Here is an 18,530-nt window from a genome sequence, read left to right as displayed (position 1 = left end):
GTCAATGGAATTATTTTATTCTGAATATACAGCAGGATCGCGCTCTTTGCAAAATGTAGACCCTTTCAACTTAATTCATTTAATCTCAGTTTGGGTCACACTCAATGCGGTTACAACCCCAAAAAATAGTGCAATGTATCAACTAATAATTTATTAATTCAACAACTGTCCTTTGAGGAGATAACTCGTTAAGGCAATGTACAATCACACAAATCAATACATCAATTCAACTGAGACCGGATGAACCCTGGACGCCCCCTCCCTCCCAAACCCATTCCCCCTCAAACTCTGAACATTTCCTCGCCCAATCCCATCGTGTTCTAATCTCCCAAAACCACAACCCACTTTAGCGAAGTTCCAATGTTGGTTAAGTCACTTTTAACGGAAAGATTAACCCAATATCTGGAGGGTGTGGTTTAGGAAGAGGAAACAAAACACATTTTGACTGTAACCGTCAGCTACTTTTCCCTTAAAACATCTCTTTTCTCCCTGAAGTATGGCAATTCTTGCCTCACGTGGGGGTGGGTCCCCTAATCGTGGCCAATCCCACTGGGGTTTCTTTTTCTTTATAATGTATAAAGCCATTTTTTGCTGATTTATCTCTATATTTTACTCTTTTGTAAAGCCTAGAAACGCACTAAATTAAAAAATATCACTCTCCCCACTGATATTAACTGTTAATTATTATTCTGAAACACACTGGCAAATTTAGAGATCAGAGAAATGTCTTAGAAAAAGGTCATTTTGAACGGCAAAACAATTCAGCGGATACATTATTCAGACAAACATTCTCATTATTGCAGAGATTCCAGACATTCCAGAACCACAATGATGTCATAAAGTTCATCCTCCGAGCAGTGTCACAAATGGCTCACGGCAGCCTCTCAGGAGAGGAGAACGGGACCTTGAACTCCTTTCCTGCGGGTGCCATGGCTCATGTACTCCCTAAGAACATAGAACCTGACATAATGTTGACAAGTCTTGCACCGATTCACAACACAAGTCGCTCTATATAGATATCTTCGGAATGCATCCCGAGCACTATTCCATACCTTAAATGCATATTTGCGGTTAATGTGGTCCTCTTGATTTGGCAGAGATATCTGAAAACTAGGAAGAAGAATACTTCCAAGGATGCCCTCCTCTTTCTCATCTAAAAAAAACACAGAAAATTTGGTTGGACACATAACATGCTGCTTTGCTCGGAACAGATTTCAAAATCTCTGCACCTGACCAGAGAAGAAACGTTTGCCAACAGCTCAAACACAGTGACTAGGTTCTGCTACCTCCGGGTGGAGCTGAGGACCACCTGCTTTGCAAGTCGCCAACAGGGCCTGAGGTTTCCAAGAACAGTTCTGGTGAAGCAAGACCCGGACAGCTCAGGGCACGGCACTGGCGACTCGGTGACACTGTTTATTGCTTTCAGCCCACTTTTCAAAAGTAGACCCTTGCTGAATTTTCAAGTTAGGATTTTTCTAGATGTCTCATGGTTAATACACATCTAAAGATTGCAGAAATTCTCAAAGGAAGAACTTGGCCTAACTACCAAACATGAAATCCCCATTCATGATCTTCAATGACACCAACAATGGAAGTGATTTAAGTTGGGCCCGAAAAATCGCTGTTTCATTCTAGAGAGTATGCTGATCTCACCGCTATCTGTATAGACGTAGCAATCGGTGCTGTCCACACATCTCCAGTGCCACAGAATATAAATGGATGGATGCTGTTTTCAACAAACCCTTCCATCTGCCTGACTTAATTATTGCCTCCATTTGGGGGGTTTCCTATTCTGTTTCTATTCCTAGACACGTCACAAACAGAGCAGGTTTTAAACTTACCAGCTCCCTTTGTCACACAAACAAAATTGCTCAAAAGACATCATTACTTCATCAAATTGAAGAGGAGCCGACTAACCTCAATTGAGGAATTCCTAAAGTTACACTCTCCTCTGGAGGGACGGGAGACTGCAGCTTTGCAGGCCGGAGGGAACCGTTCATAGCTACGAGAGCCAGTGACAGTATGGAAAAGGGGCAGGAAATACAGATGCAAGAAGCCCCTTAACTAGAGCCGCATTAGGGCTTCTGGATGATCACTGAATTCCCTCTATAATTCCCCCACTTGAGCATAGTGTATTGAGGCACCTTCTTATCCAGTCTATCTGTTCTTGACTAGATTGTAAGCTCTTCTGAGCAGGGACTGTTTTTTCTATATTTTGATGTACAGCGCTGCGTATGTCTAGACCAGGGGTAGGCAATTCCGGTCCTCGAGAGCCGGAGCCAGGTCAGGTTTTCAGGATATCCACAATAAATATGCATGAGATAGATTTGCATCTCAAGGAGGCAGTGCATACATATTCATTGTGAATATCCTGACCTGGCTCCGGCTCTCGAGGACCGGAATTGCCTACCCCTGGTCTAGTAGCACTACAGAAATGATTAATAGTAGTATGGGATGTTGCTACTCTTTGGGGATTCCAAATAATAGCAACATTCCAGAATCTGAAAGAACAATAACACTCCGGAATCCTGATTCAATATGTCAGGCTCCGTCTCTGGCAGTCTTCAAATCCAGACTCAAAGCCCACTTCTTTGAAGCTGTTTCAATTCCAAACTACAACCAATATCTGCGTTCCCTCTGTAATTCCCCCCCCACCTGAGCACAGTGTATAGATGCACCTTCTTGTCCAGTTTGTCTGTCTCGACTAGATTGTAAGCTCTTCTGAGCAAGAACTCTCTCTTCCATGTTTTGATGTACAGTGTTACTGGACAAGAGGAAGCAGCAAAAAGCTCTGGCAGCACAGACAATATGTTAAATCTACAGTTTAATTTTAAATGTGCTAAACCCAAATAACACAGTTTTATTTCAGCTTTTGAGATTCTAATATCAAAAACCAATCCACAAGGATTTCCCTTGAACCGACACTTACAAATCTCTGCCCCCCCCCCCTAATATCTAAACCACTGAGTTATGCTTAGAAGGCACCCTAGTACTTGCCTTATCATCGAGAGACTAAACTAAACCTTAGCTTTGTATACCGGGTTTTCAGCCAGAAAGGAGCTCGACTCGGTTAACAGTAACTGAAAAGTTACTGAAAAAAAGTAACAATCAGAAAATATTAATATGACTGGTTTCCGAAATGTTTGGCAAATAAAATAGTTTTTAGAGATTTACGAAAAAGTTGAAAAGGACCAGGACCCCTTAAAAAGAAGAGGAAGGTTGTTCCATAGTTGAGAAAATTTGAAAACCAAGGATTGACTGAAATTCTTGACTCCTTTGATTCCTTTCGCTGAAGGAAGGGAGAATTTGAATTGTTGGGTGCCTCTTGCATAGGAGAATCTATAAGCATCCTATATAATAAAACCCTAGAGCGCTCATGCGCTCTTGAAATTTCGTGATCCCTGCCACCGTGATTTCTGATCCGTGGCAGCCAATCCGGCGGCAGGGAACATTCTGGCCACTCCCCTCCTCCCGCCCTCACTCACCATGGAAGCCAGGCAAGCTCTCTCCCTGCCCGCGTCCTCAGCAGGGAACACACCTCCCGCTCTAACTCACCGCTGCTGCCGCTGCTGCTGCTGATCCTCCTGTAAAGAGCAGCCTGCGATGGTGTCCGGCTTTAGCGAACCTCGCAGGCCGCTCTCCAACCTCGGTAGCACGTTCCTTCTGACGCACGGGATCGCGTCAGAGGGAACGTGCTACCGAGTTAAAATGTTAGTTTCTTTATATTATTCTCTATTTTGATTTTGTACATCGCTTAGTAATTTTAATAAGCGATTCATCAAACATACTAATAAACTTGAAACTTGAGTTGGAGAGCGGCCTGCGAGGTTCACTAAAGCCGGACACCATCGCAGGCTGCTCTTTACAGGAGAATCAGCCACCATGGGGATCGTGAGAAGAGCCGCCGAAAAAAAACCTTCAGCTGCAGCAGGCCAGCCCGCGGGAAGGGAAGGGGAAGGGGCCGAACGGAGCAGGGCAGCTCACGGTAAGAGAAGGGAATGGGGGTGGGGGAAAATGCTGCTACTGCTTCAGCAGGGACCTGGAGGGGAAGGGAAATACCGCTGCTGCTTCTGCAAAGGAAAGTGGTGGGGGGGGAGAGAAGGGAATGGGGGTAGGGTGGGGAAAAATGCTGCTACTACTTCACAGGGATCTGGAGGGGAAGGGAAATAGCACTGCTGCTTCTGCAAAGGAAAGTGGGGGGGGGGGGGGGAGAGACAGAAAGAAATACAGACAGACAAAGGAGGCCAGGGAGAGAGACAGACAGAAATAAAGACAGACAGGGGACCAGAGAGACAGACAGAAAAAAGACAGACAGACAAAGGGTGCCAGGGAGGGAGAGAGAAAAATAGCGGGAGGGAGAGAGACAGAAAGAAAGGAAGAAAGAGACAGGAGCAGGGAGAGAGACATAAATAAAGACAGACAGACAGGCATATATTCTAGCGCCCGTTAATGTAACGGGCTTATAAACCGAGTCGAGCTCCGATGAGAGATAACCTGGTATATAAACCAAAGACTAGATTAGATTAGACATTGAGTCCAAAACCTTTCGAAACTGCTTTTGTTTTCCCCAGAGTAGTTGGAGTGGAAGGCCAAAACTGGTCCCCTTCTGGTAGTTTCTGCTCTGAAATTATACCTGCCCATGAGAGAGATACAGCTAAAATATCGAGTGTGTGGCGCAGTGGTTAGAGCTACAGCTTCAGCACCCTGAGGCTGCGGGTTCAAATCCCTCGCTGCTCCTTGTGACCCTGGGTAAGTCACTTAACCCCCTCACTGCCCCAGATACACTAGATAAAGTTTTAGCCTGCTGGGACAGGTAGGGAAATATGATAAAGTACCTGAATATAAACCGCTTAGGATACAAGTGGTATATATATAAATAAATAAATACCATTTTGAGTTCAGGCACCTGCAGCACTGACCTTCTGGTGCAATGGACAACGGCAAAGATAGCTTTACCCTCCAACTCGTACCTACGAAGCCAGTGGAATGCACTTGACCCTTGTAACCGATTTCAACCCTTCCGTTCCAGTCACAACCATTAGTCCCCAGCGCAGCGCCTTAGAAGCACTCAGCTGCTAACCTGCACGGTCTGAAATGAGGCCTCAGTAAAAGTGACAAGAGTCACAGAAATCAATCGGCGTCAGGTGAATAGTTTCATTCATGTTGTCTTTACAAACCAACTGAAAAACGGTCAGGGTTATTTAAGTATGAGGAATGCTAATAGCTCCAGGCACAGTGTGCGTTACGAAGAAACGAAGACAATCTCAGGAGAAGCAATAAATTTAGCAACAGAGATCAGCGGATAACCACAGAAAAATCGCACACATCATGCTTTTCCATGAAACTGTAGGAAAATTACAGCCTTCCAAATGAAAGACAAACAGAAGCAAAGCAGCCAAACTTCCCCGAAGGCTTGAAATTCTGCAACCAGGGCCTAACCATCGGCTCCATGGCTCAAATTATAGCTTCCGTCAGCAGATAGTTTGGCCATGGGCTGCTTTTCCAGCACGATGTAATCATTCCACTGGAGAATAAAAAACCAGGGTGAATTCACTCCACTAATTCAGTCCCTTTGCAAGCTAATCCGTTGCAAAACGGCCGTGCTGGCGCTTCTTCATTGCAAAGAAATAACCACAAGTTATATTACACTGCTGGCTTTCAAATCCATTTATGAAGTTATTCTACTCACACGAGGTAACGATTATTTCCCTTCCACGCTGGCAATTACAAACTCTTTCCCACTGCTTACTTTACTGGTACCATTTCTTTACAATGGTGAGAGAAATAGCAGCTGGGACTGTTTGGCAAGCTACGCAGGGGGCCTAGGAGACGAAGGCGATGGTGACAACGAAGTGGCTGGAAGCTGTATGTTCACCAGCGTAAACACGGTCCCCCTTTGCAGCTTCAGTGTGGCATGCAAGAACCGGGCAGAGCATATGAACCAACGCTTTCTCTCCTTCACTGCAGAACGAACCAGCTGAGCTAGCCACAAGCGGTTTAAAGTTACAACTCTTTGGTCTCCTAACACGATGCATCTGATGCCTATATGACTGGAAGGAACTCCGCCTCCCTTCCCCCCATGCAGAGAATCTTACCCAAACTACAGAAAGCACAAGTCGTTTTTCTCCATGCAAAAAGAGACAGTGATGGGTAAGAGAATCCCTCGCAGACTACTCATGCGGGCATTCCTTCGACAGAAATACCCCACTGATTCATGGATGCTCCAGCAGCTGTAGTTAAAGAAAACCAATAGCAGCTGGAAAAGGGACCGTCACCGTCCTGAAGGTTTGGCATCTTCCAACCTTCACAGATTTATCAATTATCACAACTAACAGTGCTTCCCTTACAGAAAAAAATATCACAGGTCTGATTTTTAAAAGCAACCCAGTATGACTGTCCAGAGACTGCTTGCTGAATCTCTTTACATGCCACCCGGGTGCTGACCAGATACTAGTGCAGAGACAGAGAAGCAATTTATCTGGACAGTGGTCATTTTCAGCCTGGATACCTGGATTACTGTCTGGATAATTTAGGCAAAAAACAAAAGGAACTGACCCCAAAATATCCACAAAGAAGAAAATCCAGAGAAAACAAAAAAAAACTCTGTGGAGTGACGATGTTCCCAAATGGACTTTATTTGAAAGTATCAAAGTTCCAAAGGTACACTAAAATCATCCACATAAAAGTAAATCATCCACATAAAAGCCTTAAAGGACCTAGTCCGCTAGGGATACAGGACCCAACACGGTCCGCGTTTCAACAAAAAGTCTTCTTCAGGGGTCCCTGGGGTTCCTATAAAGGTGAGTACGTGGGAAACAATTGTGTGGCAAGCAGGAAGTGAGACACTGCTTGCATTTGCATATGTGGATGGAATTATTTTATGTGGATGATTTTAGTGTACCTTTGGAACTTTGATACTTTCAAATAAAGTCCATTTGGGAACATCGTCACTCCACAGAGTTTTTTTGGTTTTCTCTGGATAATTTAGGCAACAGAGACAGCTGTTCTTAGAGCTCTCCAGTGGTGTAGAGAGATAGGAGGAGCCCAGGGCGCTGGCGCCCCCCGCTCCTTTCCTGTCCCCCCATGCCACACTCGTCCCCCCACCCCCATACCTCTTTAAATCTTCACACCGGCATTTGCTTTCCCTCTGATGTCACTTCCAGGCCCCATGACTCGGAAGTGATTTCAGAGGGGAGCCAGGCTGGCACGAGTAGCAGGCCAGAGAAGTTGACTGCGCTGGCAAAAATTTAAAGAGGTACGAGGGGGGTGGAGAGATGCTGGCATCAGGGCAAATCAACCCCCTGCACTTCCCACTCTATCTGGATAGTCAGTGGCCTGGGGGCTAAATATTGCCCTGCAGGATTTTTGGTCACTGGCAACACAGGTGAAATAATATTAAAAGATTTCCCGGAGAGTCGTCCAGGAGCAGTGGGGTGGTGAACTCACCTCGATAGTAAAAGAGGCAGAGGTCAGAGAGCACGAACCAGCGTTTCTTCCAGAGCTTCATGCCAGAGCCATCCTGCATGGGAACACAAAAGGGGAAAGCAAGGCATCATTCCACAATTACTAGACTGGCTCATTGAGGGGGGGGGGAGGAAGGAGTTCCAGCAGGCATTCCTGCCATCACTACTGAGGCGCAGGCGCCCTGTGGGGTGACTTTGCTGCAAGGACTACATAACGCATTCGGATTACCCTGGCTAAATGCTTCTCTAGCAAACAACGTCCTTTTAATCAGCCTAATTGCATTCGAGGCGCTTCTGAGGTGGGCACGCTGGCTGCCCAGTCCAAGAACCCCCACCCACAAAAGGAACGAGGGGAGAAAGAGAGCTGACCCAGATCACCACCTGAAGCAAGCTGCCTGGGGGGGGGGGGGGGGATTCGATTCTATTTGGAAACGGAGCACAGTGGGGGCAGGACTGGCAGGGAGGCATCAGCTTCAAACAGCATTTGGCATTCGCCAACTTCAAATAACAGAATTATAAGTCATCAGTTTAATAATCAATGCAAATGTACCTTTATTCACAAAAGTGGCAGAACTTCAGTACTCCAGGAGTTCATCCCCCCACCCCCCAATTAAAAGAGGGGCTGCAGATGATCAAACTTTCATGACTAATCCGGCCCTAAACTCTACTGCTCGGACTCCAGCTTCTCCACTGCTGATGCTACATTTCTTTTACACCTCCCTTAATAATAAAGGTTTTTCTGCAGGGAAAGTGAGAGACCCCCCCAACACACACAGTTTGACAGCTGGAGATAAGAACATAAGAATTGCCACTGCTGGGTCAGACCAGTGGTCCATCACGCCCATCAGTCCGCTCACGCGGTGGCCCTCTTCTGGTCTAAGACCAGCACTCTAACTGAGACTAGCCCTACCAGAAGTTATGATAAAGCAGTAACAATGTTCACAGTCATATCAACTTTGGGCCGTGCAGGGGGCTTAGCCCACAATCTCCAGGACTAAAGGTAGCTTCTCGTTGGCTGGAGGGACAAAGTTCCACCACCTGGTTCAACACTGAGAGAAGACAGACTTATGGAAATGCGTAGACCAGTAGACTAACGAGCAAGAAAAGACCTGGAGATGATCTCAATTAAAGAGTCCGACCCCATTCCACAGCACTGCAATTATGAACACTAGTGGGTGGATCCTTCTAGAAACTGTTTCACAACACGACTAATTAATGAAGCGAAACTAAAGGTTGCATACAGAAAAGAGTCTTAAAGAGCAAACCCAAATCCCTTATGGCAGAGAATGAGGCTGGGACACATTTTTCCCCATCCCTGCCCCATTTCCATAAGCTTGTGCAGATGAGGACGGAGCTTGCAGGGATGGGGCAGGAAAAGAACTCACCGGAACGGGACGTGAAAATGAGTTCCCGCGGGGACAGGGAAAAATTTGGCCCCGTGTCGTTCTCTAATCATGTATTTTTAGTGGGAATAACTAATGGGCAGACTGGATGGTCTTTATCTGCCATCATTTACTATGTTACTTGGGAGAACAGGATAGAAAATAGTGTGAAGACTTTCCGTCTCTGGTAAGCAGAGCTGGTATTGTGACATCATAATGCCTCATTCCACCAATAAGAGCCAACCTCATCAGTGATGTCACAATAGCTTCACTGTCCTGTACTTGGCTCACTTTCACTACATTATGATTTCTAGAGTGTAGAGAATGACACGGGGACAAATTTGTCCCCGCAAGTTTTGTCGCTATCCCATTCCTGTAATCTCTGTGGTAACCACACAAACCTCGAACACTTATGATTTTAAAGTGTTTGAGGCTTGCAGGGATGGGGCAGGAAAAGAACTCACCGGAACGGGACGTGAAAATGAGTTCCCACAGGGACGGGGAAAAAATTTGTCCCCATGTTTTTCTCTATTTATCTGTCCGTTTGCAAGGCCACTCACTAGTAACCCAAACACCGTCCTTTACCTCCTCAGCAAGAAGTTCCTCGACTGACTCTAGAGTAGAGAGTTGCACGGGGACAGAAATCCCACCCATCCCCGCCAGGATCCTCTCCGTCCCCACCCGTCCCCGCAAGGAATTACCTCCATCCCCGCCCGTCCCCATAAAAAGCAGCAATTACTTCTGACAATTCCACAGTTTCTTTTCTGTTTTCCTTGTGGAATCTCTTTGGTGGAACCCTTTTTTTGTTTTCTGTTCAGGTAATTAACTTATAAACCCCCCTCTTTTACTAAGGCTGACGTGTCCATTATATTATATGGACGAACTCTGCTTCCATCCCCGTGGGAGTCCCGTGGGCCAGAGGGGGGTCCCCATGGGAGTCCTGTGGGTTAAGGGGGGGGGAGATTCCTGCGGGACCCGTGGGATTCCCGCGATCCCCGTACCCGTGCAGACCTCTACTCTAGAGGTATCCGAAAGGCACTAGGAACAGTTCTCATACGTTCCTCTGAAGGCCACGTCACACTCCTCAGTTGCATTGAATACTTCACACTACCACAGTGCAATATCACCATTAAGTTTGCATTAGATTACTTTAAAGAAACTGTGACACAGAAATACGTTTTTCATTACCTGAGGATACCACAACCGATGCCTCGATTCAAAGCTCTTTACATAAACGAAGGAAGATACATTTTTAACACTGGGAATACCTGTTTGTATAGCCAGCTCCGTCTCGTCACAGGTGCATTAGGATTCCGTTTTATTGAGTTGGATCGCTTGCCAAAATTATGAACTTTCTTCGAGGACCGTGATGTCTAGAAGGTGTGAGAGGTGTTGAAACGTACAGCATTAAAATCCACCAAAATGTCACTGTTCCTTCAGCTTTTACATTTAACCATAATAAATCAGCTGGCAGACAGCAGTTTCAATTGATGCAGGGATATATGTAAGGGTGAAATACTACGGTCCGCCGACTGTGAGCCCTACAAACCTCCCTCCAGAGCAGCGTCGGGCCGGCAGCACTCTAAACAGGCTGCTTCGCGGCCTTCTCTCGGGGAATTCCCTCTGCTGTATCATGTCATCAGTAATGCGGCACACGGAAGGCCCTGACGAGAGAAGGCCGCGAAGCAGCCTGTTTAGAGTGCTGCCGGTCCACGCTGCTCTGGAGGGAGATATGTAGGGCTCGCAGTCAGCAGGGTTCGGATGGGAGGGAAGGATAGAAGGTCAGAGGGGGCTCGGCAAGGGGGATGGAGAGAGAGAAAGATGCTCTTGGTCTGGCCCTTCTGTCAAATTTAAGAAGCCATTGTGGCCCACGAGTCAAAAAGTTTGCCCAGCCCTGTTCTAGAGTCTGCAAAGGTATGTTTTCCTTGCAATTGCCCTAAGACTGCAATCCACTCCTGCCCTCCTGATGCCCACCTTAGTGCCCTCGCTCCCTGCAGTCCTAATCCTCTTGCTCTGCCTCACACCTCCCTAAACACAGTTCCTCTACATCCCTCCACCTCTTCCCTTAGAACAGCTCTGGCACTTATTTTCCCAGAAAATTGGTACGCCTTGCGAATAGTAGCTGGTCTGACGTCCAGTCTTTAAGTACTGAAAGGTCTACTGTGCCCAGCCTCTTAAATAAAAGTCAAAACAGCAGCTCAAAAATTCCTCAGGCAATGTGAAAGACGGCTATCAAATTTTAAGAAGCGTTTGGTTGCAATTATTGCCACTAAAGTTTGGAAAGTTAAGAGGCAGCTACTTTTTCACATGGATAACTAAACAGATTCAGGAGCAATAATAAAGACTTGTGTTAAAAATCTAACTGAAAACAATGACTCCACAAGTTATTTTCTTCTATATTGTAACATCAAAAATGCTTAGCTTCATACGTGCCAAGAAAATGATATATTTTGTTAGTAAGTAAAGGAATTTGAGATAGATTTTTCTTGCTTTTGAATATGATTTAGTAAGCTGTACATTTGTAAGAGAGGTAATGCAGCACGTCACGGCCAAACACAATTTTTATCTGTTTTTTGTTACCGTTTGTTTTTTACTTGCCCCCTTCCTGATGACGCCTTGAGCGAAACTCGAGTCGAAGGGAGGCCACTAGACTTTAAGAATGTGGGGTTACACAAGGCACAGCACTTGATTTAGATTTACTTCATGTGTCCAGCACGATCGTCGGTGTCCTGCCTCCAGAAAGTTTACACTGCTCTCAGCAAGTTTATAAAGGATTCAAAATGCCGCGGCCAAGCTTATCTTTGCAAAAAGTAAATTCGATCTCGTCTCACCGCTCCTTTTCAAGCTTCACTGGCTTCCGATAATTTCCAGAGTCCACTTCAAATGCATCTGCCTAATTTTCAAGATCCTCCACGGCATCCTTCCTTCATTAATTCCACTTTCTTGGAACTCCTCAAATCTTAATACCACCAGACCTACCCAAAAATCGAAATTATCCTTCCCCTCATTAAAAGGCATTTCCCACCCAAGAAAACTGGGGACTTCCCTCCTCTTCAGATTCACCGAGCTCTGGAACAACCTTACCTCCCCTCTTCGGAACCTGAGTGCTCTCCAACCCTTCCGTAAACATCTGAAAACCTGGCTTTTTCTCAAAAATCTAACACTCCCTCCTCATCTGACATCCTAGCCCTCTAACAATCTTCTTTCCTCCGATCTTCATCTAGCCCTTTCCTTGGAGTTCCTTTCTCACCACAATTCCTGTAAACCGTGCCGAGCTCCACAACTATGGAGATGGTGCAGTATACAAACCTAAGGTTTAGTTTAGTTTATACTGCTTTCAGATAAGTATTTTTTACTTATTTGATTTATTTATTCTAAAGTAAGAATTTGTGATCAAATGGTGGTCCCTTTCTTACAACCATTGCTGGCATTTTTATGACACTAATTGGTTGGTGACTGAGCACTACTTATCACTATACTTTGGCATATATAATTTTCTTGGCACGTATGAAGCTAAGCATTTTTGATGTTAAAATATAGAAGAAAATAACTTGTGGAGTCATTGTTTTCAGTTTGATATTGGATAACTTCAGGGTCCTTCGCCCACAGAATATAATGGATGCCTTAGCATTTAAGACTGTGCTAATACAAGGACCCCTTAATTCCTTAAAGTAAGTAATTTAAAAACAAAACGTAATATTAGAGAAGGGGAACCCAAGCGAAGATCAAAAACATTCAGCGTGACAGAGCTATAAGAGGGGAAACTTTCACTTGACTACGTAAATAGGTAGACAGGGCTATGGAGTCGGACCCCCAACTCTGATTCCTAATGCTGAAATTTCTTATTTCACAGATGATAATTTCATTAACCCATTTGTTTCAGGATATGATTTACTTTTAGAATACATTTTGATATGGAGTTCTTTGGTGATTACAAAATGTAATATATTTTATGGTCTTTATAGTCGTGAAAGTGGCACCTAGAGAATAACACGGGGACAAAGTGTGTCCCGTCCCCGCACCGTCCCTGTGAGCTCTGACTTCATTCCCGCAAACTCCTATATAGATATATAAATAAAGGAGTCCGAGTCAGAAGGTTTTTTTGTAGCGATTCAGAGAATAGTTAAGCTCTGAAACGTGTTGCCAGAGGATGTGGTAAGAGCGGTTAATGTAGCTGGTTTTAAAAAAAGGTTTGGACAAGTTCCTGGAGGAAAAGTCCATAGTCTGCTGTTGAACAGACATGGGATGGTAGCAAGGAATGCTGCTACTATTTGGGGTTTTGCCAGGTACTTGTGACCTGGATTGGCCTCCATGAAGACGAGACGCTGGGCTAGATGGACCATTGGTCTGACCCAGTAAGGCTGTTCTAATGAATCCACACATAGGCTCCAATTCACCCACAAATGAGTCTTATCAACTCTCCTCCTTAGTTAAATCTGTTGCTAACATTCTGCTTTACTGAGTCAAAGAGCTCAAGAGTTTAAGTGTAAGTGTTCAATGTGCCCATAAATCAACAGAACAGGCTGAATGCATGTCATACAATCCAAGCCGAGTGATTTCTCCACCCAGCATTAAGGCATAAACTACTCATTGAGGGCTCTTGGTTGTGCTAATCAATAAAACATTTGAAATGTATACTATGTCTGCATTGATCAAAAGAAGCGATGCCCAGTTGCTTAATAGGGTTAAACAGTCCGGCAAATCATCTCCTTACTTGCTCCATACCCTTGACATATTCTGCAGTCATTCGCTGGCGACTTGGAATTTCAAAGAGACGCAGCAATGGAGGTGGTGGCGGCCTAGTGCTTAGAGCTTCTGCCTCAGCACCCTGAGGTTGTGGGTTCAATCTCAGCACTGCTCCTTGTGACTCTGGGCAAGTCACTAAAACCCTCTATTGGCCCAGGGATCACAGTTAGATTGGGAAAATACTTAAGACTACCTGACTTGGGTGAATCACTTCAGAATTCATTCCTGCACAATGGGAAATTATTTGCACATGTGCATCATCATCATTAATATGGACCAATCAGAATCATTGCATACAATATATTTGCACCTACAAGGTCTCCACCATATGCAAACTTAAGTATTTATGTCCTGAAAATCCAAATTACACTGGCCCTCATCACCAGGAGAGGTTTGTTAAGCCACTAGTATGCCCCGAATTTCAGGGAAGCGGCTGTGGAAGAACATGTTGAATCGATGCTGGGGTGTAAGAACATAAGAATAGCCTTCCTGGGTCAGACCAATGAGTCCATCAAGCCCAGTAGCCCGTTCTCACAGTGGCCAATCCAGGTCACTAGTACCTGAACAAAACCCAAAGAGTAGCAACATTCCAGGGCAAGCAGTGGCTTCCCCCATATCTTAATAACAGACTATGGACTTTTCCTCCAGGAACTTGTCCAAACCTTTCTTAAAATCAGCTACGCTATCCGCTCTTAGCACAACCTCTGGCAACGCGTTCCAGAGCTTAACTATTCCCTGAGTGAAAAAAAAATTTCCTCCTATTGGTTTTAGAAGTATTTCCCTGTAACTTCATCAAGTGTCCCCTAGTCTTTGTCATTTGTGACGGAGTGAAAAATCGATCCATTTGTACCCGTTCTACTCCACTCAGGATTTTGTAGACTTCAATCATATTTCCCCTCAGCCATGTCTTTTCCAAGCTGAAGAGCCCTAACCGTTTTAGTCTTTCCTCATACGAGAGGAGTTCATCCCCTTTAACACACTGGTCGCTCTTCTTTGAACCTTTTCTAGTGTCAATGCTTGTTAAATATTACAGAGTATGCACAGGTACAATTTTCTTGCAAGCTCCATGTTGGCAGTTCCTCTGAAATCTGTGATCTTATCACAAACTCTTGCCTAGTCTGCACTGGCCACCGTCAAGACACCAAACAGCAAGTTGCCAAAACCATAATGTGTTCCCAATGAAACAAAAGACTGATAAAGGAAACCGGGACGTTAATATCTGAACCTAGGTTTCCGTAAAACAACCTCTGAATGTTCCAAGAGGAGGCCGAGGCGCTGCTGGAGACAGAAACTGGTGGTGTTCCTGGGCCTCTTCCATTAACACATGCCTTGAAAATTCTCCATGTGTTTGTGGGAAGACGACTGAGCAGGCAATTATCCCAAGTAACATCACATGAATTTCCAGGTCAATATTATATTCAAAGAATACTCGCTTCAAAGAAAGAACCGTTCCGTACCGTACGATCTACGTTCCAGAACCAGTAAGACCAAAAACATGGTTATGGCTAGGTTGTAGGCTCCTTCCAACTATTCCGAAAGCATCTGAAAACTAGGCTATTCGCAAAAATGTAATGCTTTCTCCCCTCTATACTCAATCTCTAACCCCCACTATGGTGTTCCTTCTTTATATTAAGCTCCTCTAAACCGTGCCGAGCTCTATAATCATGGAGAGGATGCGGTATATAAACTTAAGGTTTATTTTGATATATCTCCCTCACGTTGACTTGAATCTTGGGGGATGGGATGGGATTATAACAACCCATCGGTTGCTGGAACAACACAAACACTAGCAGAATTTGCAGTGTGGCCAACCAAGAGAGAGAGAGTGCCAGGAAATGTCTGAGAAGAGCGCTCTAAAAACGTCTGCAGAGCATAGGAGAACTGCAATGTGCTGTCACATCTTGTCAACATCCAGAATAAATCCCATCTAGCTTTGGCCCATGGGAGCTTCAAGTAACATGAATATTTAAAGTTCAGAAACACTTCTTGGTGCCACTTCTAGCTGGAAAACTGCTACAATAAGCACTTTTTAATGTGCAAATACTTGCTTCCTAGACAGCTGATCTTTCTCAGCCGTCAGAGTTGACTAAGAATCATTTAATAGCATTAAAACTAAAATCTAGGTCTAGTTAAATCGAAAACCCTCTACCACACAAAGGCTTCCAAAGAAATACCAGGGGCTGTGGGGTCAGAGAAACTCCTTTCCTCTCCACGTTACACAAAATGCTTTCACTTCGGGTTCAAACATAGGGAGGTTAAGTGGCTGGTTTAAAGGAATAGTGAGGGGACATCCAAGGTCTTAAAGCCCTCTTCCAGAAGCTCTCAATTTTCTCTTTTCAATTTCTTTGTAAAGTGCCAGTGTAGCCACGATAAAAACCACAATTCCAGAAATAAGAGTGTCGGGAGGCAATCGGCTCCTGCTACAAGACATTTGAACAGAAATGCTAACGGGTCGACTGTGCTGAATTGTTCCACCTTAGGACAAGGCTGCCAGCTGGATCCAGATTCGAAAACCAGGGTTAATGCAGTCCTGGGTTTACTCTAGCAAGACTACAAGTCCCAGCATGCACTGGGGTAAACCCAGGACTGCATTTGGCGGCCTACCTTAGCTGTACACGGTTGAGCATTTGAGAAAGACCCACAGTCTAATTACCCCTTTTTAAAAATAAAATGTGTTTTATTAAAATGTGATATAGCGCTCCAGCTTTCAATAGCTGCCATTGTTCCTTTACGATAAGTGACATGTTTTCACAAAGAAATACCTGCCAGAAGAGGGACAGAAATGATGTCCATCCTCTGAGGTCTCCAGGTGAGTTCCATCAGGATGACAGTCACGACAGAGGCGAATCCTGATGGCCGTGGTGTTATCGCTAAGAATAATCCAACAGGGAACGAAAACGCATTTTTACTTCTTTAGAACATGGCACCACGGAATGCCAGATGTGTTTTACAAAACACACAATCCATACTCATCAAGAAAACACTTCCCACGGCCACAAGAGGGCATCCGCTGAAAATCAGGGGTGGAAAATTTCATGGCGATACCAGGAAGTATTTCTTCACCGAAAGGGTGGTTGATCATTGGAATGAACTTCCACTGCAGGTGATTGAGGCCAGCAGCGTGCCAGATTTTAAGAAAAAATGGGATAAGCATGTGGGATCTCTTGGGGGGTGAAGTTAGGGGGTGGGTCATTAGGGTGGCCGAGGCCCTTTTGCTGCCGTCATTTTCTATGTTTCTATGTACAGAGATCATGGCAGGAAATCAGTCCATATCACTCCAAACTGGGATGCCCAGAGCGGATGCCCCTGCTCACCTCTGTGAGCCGGTTCTCCAAACACTGGACCAGACTGGAACCGAAGAATTATTGCACAGGTATCCCATTGAAGCCCGTAGTGCATAACACACAGGAAGACGGTCAATAATGGCATTCGCGCATCCTGCATTTGATGTACTGCGCTGCCCTAAGTGGTCTCCTGCCCACCTAGGTGAAATTGCATCTGCTTTGAGCCAGTTCCAAGGATTAAGAAGAAAAGATTAGGGGTTTGGTCTGAATTTCTTTGATTGAGGTCTGAGTTCTATGAGTATTTAAGGCTTCCCAACCATGTCGCCGTTTAGGAATATGACTAGGCCCTGGTTGCACAGAATTCAGCAGCCCTAAAATCATCATTTGTGTAAAGTATATATCGTAGCAGAGAGGCAGGGTGTGTGCAGAAATCACTGCGTGTTTTATATGGCATGGAAGTGCTGCCAGAGGAGCCTGTTTGCAGAAGCCACTCACGCTGGCGAAGATTAAGAGGTGCGGGGTGGGGGGGAAGAGCGCAAGTGTGGAATGGGGGGGGGGGAGCGCACTTATTCTTACTACGCCACTGTCCCAAACAGAGATGTGTTAACTCCAAAAAAACGGTGATAAAACACTCTCCATCTGGCTGGGTCCTGCTCTGCTAGCTGCCCTCCTGGGCTTATTATGGGCTGGAAACCCAGGGAATAGCAGAGAGAACATTTTGATTTAGGAAGACACCTATTGAGTTCTCTCTGCTCAAAAAAGCATTCTCTAAACTCAAATGCGTGCAGCTATTCCAGAAGATCAGGTCATTATAGGGAATATTCCAGTTGATTTAAAGTGCTTTAGAAAAACCTCAAGCCAGCACCCTTCCGGATCTATTTTGCCACTTACCCTGCCCACAGGACTGGGTGGGTGCACGACATGCTCCGATGAAGGTGCTTCATTAATCATGCTTGCGGCTCGTTCTTTCTTCTCCTGAGATGCCATTGTTGCAGCAGTTCTGGAAAAAAGAAGGCGACCTAGTACTCTCTTATCTCCTGCTCAGACCAGACAATAAAAGCAGACAAGCAAGCCTGAGCTACATAGAAATGCAGTGATGAGGCCCCACAAAACGAGCATATAACATTAGTGTCAAGCTGAAATACCTCCCACTGTGTTACCCCTGCCAAAACCAACCTGGTTAACACAGTCACTGTGCCAGCCTATACATGGGTTTCTGAGGTGAGAAAGGAGAGGCCTCAGGCCACAACTAAGCAAACTAGGGCCTAGATCAGACATGGGCAACTCTGGTCCTAGAGGGCCGGAATCCAATCGGGTTTTCAGGATTTCCCCAATGAATATGCATGAGATCTATTTACATGCACTGCTTTCCATGCTTATTCATTGGGAAAATCCTGAAAACCCGATTGGATTCCGGCCCTCGAGAACCGAATTGTCGGCGCGCTGGCGTCTGGCGCGCGATTATCCCGTCACTGCAGAAAACGGCTCACCACATGGCTTTCAGCACCATCGCTCATTCTCCGATCCGGCCATGCAAATAAGGTAATTGATATTTAAATACCATGTAAACTAGCCGAGCGACTGATGCTCTAACATTGCTTTGTGATGCACAAAAAAAAGTGAACACTTAACGATTCAAAAAAAGTGACTGGTTA

General features: G+C 45.2%; 1 protein-coding gene across 4 annotated transcripts in view; it reads right to left on the bottom strand.

The window, feature by feature from the left end:
• PLEKHA5 (pleckstrin homology domain containing A5) overlaps positions 1-18,530 on the bottom strand; it is a 299,351-nt gene that overhangs the window by 118,677 nt on the left and 162,144 nt on the right. For all 4 annotated transcript variants that reach the window (XM_033951918.1, XM_033951920.1, XM_033951917.1 and 1 more), the window contains 4 exons: positions 17,767-17,875; positions 10,114-10,218; positions 7,447-7,519; positions 1,053-1,153 (listed from right to left, as the gene is read on the bottom strand). In XM_033951918.1, coding sequence (XP_033807809.1) covers positions 1,053-1,153; positions 7,447-7,519; positions 10,114-10,218; positions 17,767-17,875 — 388 coding nt within the window. The remainder of the gene's footprint in view (positions 1-1,052; positions 1,154-7,446; positions 7,520-10,113; positions 10,219-17,766; positions 17,876-18,530) is intronic.

Source organism: Geotrypetes seraphini, chromosome 7 (genome assembly GCF_902459505.1).
Source record: "Geotrypetes seraphini chromosome 7, aGeoSer1.1, whole genome shotgun sequence".
NCBI classification, from domain to species: domain Eukaryota; kingdom Metazoa; phylum Chordata; class Amphibia; order Gymnophiona; family Dermophiidae; genus Geotrypetes; species Geotrypetes seraphini.
The sequence above is the reverse complement of the archived record's forward strand: the minus strand, read 5'-3'. Positions and strand labels throughout refer to the sequence as shown.